Source organism: Stylophora pistillata, chromosome 7 (assembly GCF_964205215.1).
Source record: "Stylophora pistillata chromosome 7, jaStyPist1.2, whole genome shotgun sequence".
Classification (NCBI taxonomy): Eukaryota; Metazoa; Cnidaria; class Anthozoa; order Scleractinia; family Pocilloporidae; genus Stylophora; species Stylophora pistillata.
Window position 1 is genome coordinate 28,675,128 of NC_142525.1, and position 11,789 is coordinate 28,686,916.

Consider the following 11,789-nt stretch of genomic DNA (forward strand, 5'->3'; position numbering starts at 1 on the left):
TCAAGTCGTTAAAGACGCAAGCTTGATGTTATAACGCACAATGGAAGCATCAAAATGCACCGCGTTGCATCATAACTGCTAATTTCTACAAACTATTGCCATTGCATTTCGAGAAGAACTTTCTGGTTTGATTGATATAAGAGACCAGCAATAATTTTTCGCCGAGAGGGGGGGGGGGGGGGGAAGTGGAATTGAAGGATTTTAGATGAGTCACGATGAAATTTACTTGATACCCCGTGAGGTTCTGTAGGTGGTTAATTTTCTATGGTCCCCCTAATAGCCACGATCCCCTCTCCGTTCCCTTTTATAACCAAGTGATCCCCTCAAAATCCTCCCCCCACCCCCAGCGGTTAAATAATGACTTATCCCTAAGCTACCAAAGTGACATAACTATCGTGTGTTCAGTTTCCGGGGTAACTGCTGTTTCGCATGAGCATTACGATTTTTGCACTGAATGAATGGCCATTTATACTGAGAAGAGAATAAACTCAACCTTTTAAGCAGACGTCAAGCTGGCATTTTTCTATTATTGGGACATAATTTGAAAATTAAAGAATCAGTTCGCCATTGTTTTCGCCAAAAAATAAGAAAATAAGAAAGAAAGAAAAGAGAAACTTTAACTCATGGCAGAAGTTTCGCAAGCACCTTTCGTTTCTGTTTTGCTTGTTTTTGTGTGTGTGTTTTGAGCTCGATTTGAAAATAAGAGACAGAACCTAGCTTCGCTTCGCAAAAAGGAGTTTTCTATACCTGACTTACACTTTTGTTTTTCAAAATAATTTATTTAAAATCACTTCACGTATTCATGCTTGAGTGGTACTGACGAAATTTAAATTTTTGCCTCCTCGCGCTTTGCGTGACTGAATACCATACAACCGTGAATGGTATCAGTAATCAATTTGTCAACTGAATCCCGCAAATTCTGCTTGCAGTGGTTTGCAGACATCTAAGATGACAGAGCTCGAAGCTGCGCAAGCATTGGCGCCTGGAACTTCAGACAAAATCCAGTACGACTCCGCGACAACAAAAAGCCATAGACAATTCGGAGTTAAACAAAAGACAGCTTTTGCAATCATGGCTCTTATTGCAGTGTTAGGTCTCATTTTCTTCATCACAGGCTTGGTTCTCTTGGTGAAGAGTCAAAGCACCAAATCTGAGACACATGAAAGAAGTGAGGGAGACAACCGTGAAGATGATGAAATTGGAAAGTGTGCATTTTCAGCCGAGGCAAAGCGTGTAGGTGAGAACACTATGTTGTAATTTGTGAGCCAAAAATGCAAGTGCAACTGAATGATTCCGGATGGAATTTAAACAAAGTAGCAGTTAAGGAAGCCCAGAGATCATTCCGGGAAGCAGTCAACATATTTCTTATTGCTCCTTGGTTAATTAAGTCAGACAAATGCACTACCTAAGGGATTATTAAACTTAATAGGCGCTATGCAACTAGGCGTGACCAATAGTGTCACGGAAGCTCATGTTGGAGGAGTATGGAGAGGTCACTCAGATCTTTGTGTCAGCATTTACACAAAATATCTGCTGTTATGAAGAATCTAAGGAAAAGCTCTCTTTAAGACCATCGCTTGATGCTCCCGGCTTAATCTAACAGACCGTAACTCCTTGAAAACCACCAGTTAATAGTTTCTTGTTGAGAACTGTTTGAAACGTCCAATACTAAAAGATATTCTCTTGTCAAGACCCATATAATTCAGTGTCACATTTATCACCATCTACGTTTCTAAACTCCGCGCAGATTCTGAAGTGATGAGCTTCTCCAAATGTTATTCAAAGATGGTCCGAGGGTTCACCCTTTTCAGAAACCGATTCTCCATATTCGTGGGGTAAGGTCTAAGCGCAAAATGAACTAGAAATTTTCGACAAGTGAAAATATATGCCAAAAGACCAGATATTCCTTAAAAACTATTTAATTGTTAGGTAGAAGTGGTCATCTTTTTCTCGTCGTTGCATATCATTTGGGTACATTTGCCATCTCCTTGCGCTTGTTAAATTTTTACCCTAAATCTATATTGCTTTCTCTCAGGTCTCCTTGAATTTTTGAAGAGGATTGATAGTACTGTCCGTGAACTTCACCCGTACGATGCTGGTTTCATGACAGGAGTCTCTGTTGAAGAGATGAAAAAGATATTCCAACCATACAACCCCACCCCGGAGAGTATCAAAGCCATTTCTGAACGTGCACATTCTATGTTGAAGGAGCTGAGAAGTTTAAAGATTGACAAGAAGCTTCTACTTGCGAGTGAACGACGCATGATCGCTAAAACGGATCATTTCTTGAAGCACTACTTCGGGCGGCCTTTTGAAAACAATTATTTAGCCGGTGAGTCTGGATTGAGAGGACTGGGTTCCATTGCATTTGGTAGCGCTTTCAGAATTCCAAGAATCATTTTTTGCAAAGGAAGTCTTTTAGAAGGAACGTGTATTGGAGGTCCAAAGCCAAACTAATTTATCGCAAAGTGTTTGGTAATGCTTTCAGAATGCCAAGAGTCATCCTTTCGTGAAGGAAAATCTTTTAGAAGGAGCGTGTATTGAGGTTCAAATCCAAACCGATTGATCCTACAGTGAGAGAAAGGCGCCGCTCTTAATTTGTTTTATGGCGTTTAAAATTTTGAGAAAAGATTGATCTCGAAATATTTAATTCAATTTGATGATGATTATAGAAAAATATATTGGTCGGATCTGTCGCTTATGATGCTCGTTACAAAGTTACGTTCAACATCCATCTTTAGGGAAATTTCAACACCTGTAATGGTCGAGTGTATGGAACGTCCCTCTTCGCGGTAGAACGTCCGTCGGTTACAATGTAAAGATTTTCTTATTATCTAAGCACTTCGCAATATCGGTTTATTTTCTGATTGAATTTTTCCAGGTTATTGGATGTTGGGACCAGGCAGATACTGCTCTCGGACTTTCAAGGGCATCACCTCTATTAAAAAACAGCTCAGCACCGTATTTCTCTTTTTCACTCCTCAGACAGCGTCTGAACTAGAGGAAATTTTGAATCTTTTGGCCAAATTTAAAACCGGGATTAACCAGTTCAAGGAAAACTTGAAAAGTGGGATCCGAACCGGTATGGTAGGGTCCGTTACTGTGTGCAAAGAAGGGAGAGAATGTCTGGAAGACATTTACATTGAGGTCTCCTCGCAGCAATCCGGCCGTGGAATCCTGTCGGCTTTTCAAGATCAAATTTCAACCTTTGTCTCTAAAATAAGCTCAGAAGAGGCTGAAAAGATAATAGCAAAGCACGGAATGAATGGCACTGTTCTTGTGGAGGAGAGCCTCGTTCGTAATGTTGGATCGCCATTGCTTGACCTATTTGAGTACTTTGAGAATGAGCACCTGCCACATTGCTTACCAACTAATATCTCAAGTGGACTGGGTACGTTGCCTGTTGATCACGTGTACCTCAACGGGAGTAAAACCTTAGAGAGGACAAATCCGACTTTCAGAGAAGGAGACACGGTCTTACCAGGAAAGGATTCATACAAAAACTTTCTGTCTTATTACACAACACAAGATATTACACCAGGTAACTTTAGCAAGTAAAAAAAGAGAATCCAAGCGCCAGAAGCGAAGGCAGAATTTTTCAGGGGGGAGGGGGCGCGCTTACAACAGCGTCTTGATGACGTTTTGGATCTCAGACCTTAGGGTTGGACTTTTCAAAAGAGACAGGGAGGGGAAGGAGGGAGATTTGTGACAGCAGCATGTCATTTGAATTCAGAGCATACCAGAAAGTTGACGTTCAGTTTTGGACACTGCATATATTCTTCACTACAGAGGCGGCAAAAGCACATAAAGACGGTGGTACCGCGGTGCTGCCGCAGTGGTACCGCGATGGTACCGCGGTGGTGCCGCGGTGGTGCCGCGGTGGTGCCGCGGTGGGGCTGCGGTGGTGCCGCGGTGGTGCCGCAGTGCTTCTGCGGTGGGGCTGCGGTTGGGCCGTATCCGTCTCGTTTGTATTCTTTACCTTAAGCCATATCATTTTCGATTTAACCCTAAATATTGCAGCTGAAGTTCAGGATTTGGGCTGGGAGATGTTGGAGAAACTTTACCGGCAAGCGGTGGATATTGCTAAGACGATCATGGGACAGGATATTGAGGAGACAGCTGTAAATCAGTTTGCAAAGTACCTCAATTCAACGGAAATGTACTTTAATGAAAATCCTTTCCCCGAAAATGAATCTAATGAAGAGGCCTTTCGAAAATGCAAGAGTGAAGAGGGTAGGGAATATTCCAGTTCATGATAACATGATTGACATAACATGCAAGAAATTTTCAGTAGTGTAAAAGTGTTGAACACACATATGACGAAAATAGGAAGCCTTTGGAGGTCTTTTTTCCTCCTAGGGAGAAACTCCCACATGAAGGATGTATCATTTGCCCTGCCCTTAAGGGTGTGGTTTTTCAGCCCCCTTGATCTGAGAACTGAAAAAGGTTTTGACTTTATAAGTTCTTAAATCTGAAATAGTTTTTGATAAACCACGACAGCTTAAAAAGATATTTTTCTTCTCAGTTTTAAATGAATAATAGAGGAAAAGGCGTAACCAACATTTTCCGACAAATAACATCGATTCGCGTGATTACTGCGGGAAGATTCATGTTTGATCTCCTTCTTGTTTTACGATTATGCAATAGCCTGCAAACATTCTAAAAATGTACCATCCCGTTGAGCAGTTTTTCCTTATTTACTCGCTGAGCATTTTTTTCAGCCGCCCAAAACTATTGTCCAGAACGCTACAAAACGATGTTGAAATGGCTGGATTTGTCACGCAAAACCATGTCACGCATCTTGCCAAAATTGACAGGTTTGTTTTACTTCACTGGCAACAAGACCACCGTTCCCACTTGCCCAGTTGCTATGGAAATATCATTCGTTCCCTTGCAACCCGTGCAGACTTATTCTTCGAGTACAAGTTCCTGTCGAACGCCCGGCAAGTACAACGTGCCCTTCTTTGTAGATCGAATGGGGCCCAAGTACTTTGAGTTCACAGTGAATGCACACGAGGCAAGCCCCGGGCACCATTTGCAATCCCAGGGATACAAAGAAAACTTCGGGTGAGTGAAGAAATAGGCTTAACTTCACTTGTTTTCACGAGTTCTTCCTTTCGGGGGGAGCTATCGAAAAGACCTCTGTAGGAGAAAAGCGCGGCTTATTTCCCATCAGCGGTTGGGAATAGCCCTTTATCGTGACAAATAAATACCTGCAACCTTCAAGAATCTTCATTATTCCGATATTATTTGTAGCTTCGAGTTCTTGCGACAACTTCTGTGCCTGGGATTTTTTCCTGAAAGTAAAGTGCGAATATAAAGGAGTGAAAACGTAAACAGGCCACGAGATATGGTTTCAAGAGCTTTATTCATCATTTCTGTACAGCACGAGAGATTTCGAAAAGCGAATCCGGACATATACAAAGGATAAACACAATTAACAAATGGTAAACACCACAGCGTACACTATTGAGTTATGGATGCACGCGGGAGGTTGTTAAGCACGAAAGAAGCGTAAGAGTCGCTCGAGGCGATAGCCGAGAGCGACTCTAGCTTCTTGAGTGCTTAGCAAACCTCCCAAGTGCATCCATAACTCAATAGTGTGCGCTGTGGTGTTTACCATTTGTTTTATAACATAACATTAACACATTGTAGCTAAAGAGTTCCCTTTTGTTTAACAAATCTTACTTGACCAGAAAAAAACAAGCGCGCGCGGAAAAATAGTCTTTGCATTTGCTCACGTCAGCAGCGTACACCCATGGGCAAATGGGGGACGCTAAATTGACCAATCAGAGCACGCGCTTTACTTTGGTTATGTTATAATTTAAGATCCTTTGTAACAAAGATACATTCTAACGCGCGCTCTGATTGGCTAATATTTTATGGAAAAAGAAATGGATGGTATGGTTCGTTGAGATGGTTCAGGCTGACGTCATTGTCGGTGAAAAGTTCCCGTCGAGTCTAGCTGCGAGGTTTCAAAACTGTCAAGGTTGTTTTTTCCGTTCTGTCTCGAACGAGAAAGACCTTTTGGAGCTCAAAATGATAAAAAAAATACATGCTAAATAATACTAGTTTCGAAAAAAACTGAGCATGAAGCTGTTTAAAGCGACGAAATTAGTTTTGGAGTTGACGCTTCATTCCCCAAAGCAATGCCAGCTATGGCTGAGTTTTCTGACTTCAACGGAGACTTTGCGAGGCTAGGGACTCTTTGTTAGAACGGCAAAAATAATTTTGAAGTGTTGATATCCCAATGTGTTGTTCAATAGAAGATTTTGTTTTGAAATCGTAAAATTTTCAACACAAAGTTAACTAATTTCTGGTCGTAAAATCTAGAAAACAACACATCTACCACACGGGTCTCGTAATATAAATGCATGAAATTTGCAAGCTTTTCGCTTCGTTATTCGAACGGTTGCTATAATTCTTACGTGTTCAATACCAGATTTTAATTTCAAAACCGTACAACTGCAGAATTTTCCAAATTTTTGTCACAAACCTACGCAAATTTCCTGTACGTGAATTCTAGTTAACAACGATTCAAGCATGCTGAATCTCCTACGGTTTTGTACATGCAAGAAATTCGTTCGTTTTGCGCTTCTGAGCTGAAAATTTACAATTCTTTGAATAAAGACTTGGTCTCGAAATATACCTTGGCGCTTCTTTTTAGTCGTTTATTCATAGTTTTCGGGTAGAACTTGATTAACTGATAAACCCGACACATGTACAGTTGTAATAACCTCTTTTTCTTTGTGTGTGTGGGTTTCACACCATTTTTCGAAGAATTGGTTCGTGCTTAGCGTGTGTATATCGAGTTCCTACGCACAAATCAATTCTTTTAAAAACAGTTGAAGTGGCGTGAATCACGCCACTGTTCGAGTACAGGTTTTCTCAAGTTCATCAAGTCGACTCGAAGCATCAACAACAACAACTCATCAAAAATGAAACTTACCTTCGATATCAAAGATAGAGCCTACAAAGAAATTGCTGTACCCACATGTTATTATGTTCTCTGGGACTTAACCATCTTTCTTAAGTCATTCCTTGACGAAATTTGTGTCAAAATATGGAAATTTGACTGCGTAACAGAAGCTCCTCCTTTTGGAACATGTCGGAATCGTTCGTCCAGCCTCAATTTGGTGTGCCACAAAATCCAAGATGGCGCTGCGTGATATCGGTGTAGAGAGCGATGTTTCATCAACCGTCAGTCATAAATTGGCCAATTCTTTTTTTAACCGTAAGCCGTAAAAGCTGCTAGAGAAGATACTCGGCCTCTGAGCCACACAGAACGAGAGCAGAATGGAACAATTAGAGAAGGTGTGAGTTAGATGTGTAAAGTTGCCTAAAGGGACTGGTCTTTATAATCATCGTCTGGAGGAAGGAGGATTTTCCTTATGTCATGATAAAATATATCTGATCCCCCATAAAGCTTTGTAGTATTTTTATGATCTATACCCTCTTCATTGGCAGTTAATTGGCAGTCAGTCTCCTACACTCCCATCTTTATACTCTGTTGGCGACAACTGATCCCCCCCCCCCTTCGTCCCTCCTGAAAACCAGTGATCCCCCAGAATCTTCCAACCCCTTCTCCCCCTCCCCGGGCGTTAAATTAAGACCGGGCTTGGGAGCATATCAGCCTGCCCGTCCCTATGTAGTGGTAGGCTATGATGAAACTTGCTCGAAACTAACATGGGTTGCTACCTACGTGATATTGTTGCAGAGATGTATGCGAGGAAGGCGTCAATTTTCAATTCTTGAGGGATGTAACAGCAATTGCCATCAGAGAGGGCTGGGGACTGTACTCTGAGAATCCACTCGCCACGCAGGATACAGGTTAGTAAGCAAATGGGTCGGACTAAACACGCATAATTTTTCCAAAGACAAGGCCGGCTTGGCATAGATAGGGGATGTGCGTGTCACACCTTCCGTTAAACACGGCACATAGTTTTAGTAGCATCTACAACTGAAGAAGACCTATTGGGCCACAGTTAGCCCAAGACTCGGACAATGAGCTCCAATAGATATGCAAATACGTTTCTGTAGTGCAATGGGTGGAATACAAAGATTCTCATGGTAAAAAACAGTCACAGTCTCAGCCTAAACAATTTGAACCGTAGTTTTGAATCAAAACAAATTTACTGCGCTTTAATTGAGAGGTTTTTCCTTAGTATCGTGTGAGTTTTGCCACGGGCTGATGAGGACCGTTTAGTTCGGTTTTGGCTCATCTGTTTTTCCTTCCCTAAATGATATACAATAGTTTTAGTCAGTTGGAACTTATATTTAAAAACCTTTGCAGATCTTTATCAAAACCGTATCCTCGAACGTTACGGTGCTCTTAAGGGTCAAATATGGCGCGCACTTCGCCTTATTATCGATAGTGGCCTCCATTCTAAGAACATGACACGAGACGAAGCCATAAATCTCTTCCAGCGTTATATGTGGGATTACAGCGACGTTGTTCCAAACGAAGTCAGTCGGTACGAGGCTTATCCGGGACAGGCGACCGCTTACATGACTGGTCAGCTGGCAATTTGGAGAATGCGCAATGAGACTTCAAAGAAACTCGGAGCAAATTTTAAAATTCAAGATTTTCATTACCAGGTATTGTCTCAAGGTGAAGTTCCGATTTCATACCTTCAGACCCATATAGAGGAGTACACCAACTGCGTCCTGCACGAAGGAGGTAACGGGTGTAGCGACACTCATATTATGGTCGACGAAGAAGAGCATAACGGACAGACATCTGCAATAGATGAGAGGCAACAGCGGGTGATGCTAGAGAAATTGAATCAGCTATATCCCGCAGACTCTTATATATTTTAACGCTATTAATGATAACTCCTAGCTCAGAGTATTTTTATGTTCGCCTCACATTTGGTAGTTTCGCATATGCATTTGATGGAGAAGAATAGAACCTTCAATGATGCGTGTGACACATTAAGACTTCAAAGATTCGCACATCGCAACGATCTCTTGTAAACCTTTAACCGCATGCAAAAGTATGAATAATCAGTGCTAGCCCAGCGTTTAAAAAGTGTTAAACTGGGGGTATCAGAATTAAAACCATGAATGGCACAACAACCTAAACAATCCCCTACAGCTCAGAAAAAAAAGTAAAAAAAAAGTAAGAAACGCAAGGAAATATGCTGATCTTTGTCCGTCTGATTACTTTTGCATGATTTTACAAAAAGTAGGAGTTTGTTGGAGCATGTTGGAGAATGAAGAGCTTGTTTGAGAATGTTATTAATCACAAATTAAAGTATATCTGATAAAGGATTAAAGGGATGGGGGGGGGGGAGGGTGGGGTAAGTTGTCTATTAGACACTTTGTGAGATGATGACCTTGGCTTCTTTCCTCGTAAATCCAGCTATTTCTAGTCTTTTAAAAAAACTGGGCCGCGATTTCGAAGGTTTCATCATTAAAATTATGCTGACTGACGTACGTGCATGCTGCAGTGTTAATTTGTACTTTTCTGAAGTCTTCCTAGCTTAGCTTTTATCGATGTCTTCACAGGTTTCCGATTTGGTGTTTACTTTACAACAAGGAAATTTGTTTGTCTTTTTTAAAACCTCTGTTTTTCTAGTGGACTTACTTTGCGTTAATCCGCCCCTCAGACGGATTAACGCCGGCTTAGGGAAATGTTCTTAACAGCTTTGTCGAGAAAGGAGACTGAGTCTTTCTTGGCAAAACAGAGGCTTTGAAACGGAAGGAAGTTGGTACGGCGGAAAACAAAACAAGATTGTGAGGCCTGTGAAGTTTGGTGAAAAATTCTGAGAGACCGTTTTTAAGGGAGATATCTTTCGCTACCCCATAGATAGGTTTTTGGTTTCACTCCTAGCAAGGATAACTTGCCTGTTTGCTGTTTTACGTATTTACGAAGTATCTTCATAATCAAAATTGTGCAAGTACGTTATTTCGCTGTTCATGACAGTTATAAAACCCACCCTTTACGGCTGACTTGGTTCTGTTTGGAATAAAATAATACCACCGAAAGTTTAAGATTAACTTTTATCAAACTAGCAGTAACACACTGAACTTACACACTCATCGAATGCAAACATTAGTGAACGCTAAACGTTTTCTGCCGGTAAAAAACGGTATAGGAATTTTCGGCGCTTCGGGGCGACTCTTTGAAATAAATATTTGTTCAGTTACGAGTTAGCTCAAAATAAAGCATACATAAGCTGTAGAATGTTTTTGTTTCTTACTTTGGCAATAATTTCGTCCATAAGTGATCCATCTGACAAGTCACTGAATAGTTCTCACTCGACTGAGGGCTCAAACCATGAAATTCAGTACAATAATTAAGTTGGCTCAATTTGCTTCCGGCATCGCTTGCCAAGATGCTGTTTTTATCTGCCTATTTCTGCAAATTTTGCCATAAACAGTTGGTCCATTATGCCTGCCCTGAAAATTAGACTTAATGTAAATCTGAGAAGCTATTAAAAGTGAGCTGAAGATGTTCAATCTTACCCGAAGGCAGTCTGTAATCTTTTCAAATTTGTTTACCATCCATGTCAATGTCCTGTTTTCTTTCAATAATTTTAGCCCGTTATTCTGACAACTCAGTTGATTTTATAACCAAATGTTGTCGTCATGCACAGAATTTCCATGGTTCCTTGCGTTTTACGAGGCGTTTCAACGCTACTACAAATTGTGAACAACACGGAACTTCCCTGAGGCGACTTTCTCAAGGGCTGGTTCAACACTAAAACAAGAAGTTTTCGTAAAAACAACCCATAAATCATGGCAGTGAAGCGCAACAAATCATTGAGATATCAAATCTAATTGAAGAAGAATTCTAAATTTGATTCATCTCTGCCAGCCGGCGGTTTGTGAGAGTTTTGAATGACGGAACCGCAAAAGAAAGGAAAAGTTAAAAGTTTTTTTCCCTCGAAACTTCCCCGTTTTTTTGTTTTGTTTTTTTCAGCAAATTCCTCATAGGACTCCCGAAACTACAGGTTAAATGCAACTATGTTTGGCAAAGGTTTATGAAAAACATGCGGACTAGCTAATAGTTGGTAAACAAGCCCGAGGGAATGCTATAAAGAACAACGAATTTCTACTCTTTGCCAATTCACGGCCTCTAGAATTAACATTTCTCCGCTCAGAACATGCTATTTATATTTCCGCTAAAATTACGACGCATCTTTCTCCGGCATTTTCGGTGAAAATATTGTTACGTTTGTTCTCAGAATTCTAAGGATAACAATACGCTTGTCAGAAATTAAAATGTGTTTTGCAGCGGCTGGAGATGAGAAAATACACAGTAGGCCCATACTTTTTTTATCTTTGTACTCCGTTGTCATAGGTACACCTGCAGTCTTTATGTTGAAGGTTTTTTTCTTTTTCGGAAAGCATCTATTTTGACAGCTTGTACCGTAGAAAATTATTCTAACTGCGTCGAATCTCAAAATAAAATGATCTAAAAAAAAACCTAATGATAAGTTAAAACAGATTTGCATGCTAAGAAATGAGATCATATAATTCGATTTCAGCGAGGTTTAGAGTGCATCACACTTTTAAGAAAATCTAATTTAGTTTTTTAAGCGAAATAACCTAAGCCCCAATTGTTGTGTTCTGGGAAAGAGGGCAACAGAGTTAATACTTGTACGATTTAATATTATACCATTGCAATCAAAATTTTGAATATGATAATTTTAATCAAGTCTAAGAAAAAGCGAAAATTTTTACAAATTTGACAAGTTTAGAACAACAGAGCGAGGTGTCAAACAGTATTTAATCAAAATGTGAATTTCGTGGGAGACCTGTCTGACAAGCAAAGCAAGTAA

At 40.6% G+C, this 11,789-nt stretch overlaps 1 protein-coding gene and 1 long non-coding RNA gene across 4 annotated transcripts; one reads left to right on the plus strand and one right to left on the minus strand.

Moving 5' to 3' along the window:
• Nucleotides 1–171: 171 nt before the first annotated feature.
• Nucleotides 172–10,189, plus strand: LOC111320683 (uncharacterized). Of its 3 annotated transcripts, none has more exons than XM_022923346.2 (7): nt 172–1,237; nt 2,036–2,332; nt 2,882–3,541; nt 4,021–4,233; nt 4,722–5,067; nt 7,718–7,830; nt 8,294–10,189. In XM_022923346.2, the coding sequence occupies exons 1-7, from the start codon at nt 949–951 to the stop codon at nt 8,818–8,820; spliced, it is 2,445 nt and encodes an 814-aa protein (XP_022779081.2). In that variant the 5' UTR covers nt 172–948; the 3' UTR covers nt 8,821–10,189. The 3 variants fall into 3 exon arrangements, with proteins under 3 accessions (XP_022779081.2, XP_088582960.1, XP_088582959.1); XM_088726834.1 differs by having other exon boundaries at nt 8,428–8,567; XM_088726833.1 differs by having other exon boundaries at nt 1,134–1,233.
• Nucleotides 4,144–10,464, minus strand: LOC148727375 (uncharacterized). Its single transcript, XR_015989317.1, has 3 exons — nt 10,206–10,464; nt 6,950–8,740; nt 4,144–5,297 (listed from the first exon to the last, which is right to left on the minus strand). It is a non-coding gene; the product is annotated as an uncharacterized LOC148727375 (long non-coding RNA).
• Nucleotides 10,465–11,789: the final 1,325 nt, after the last annotated feature.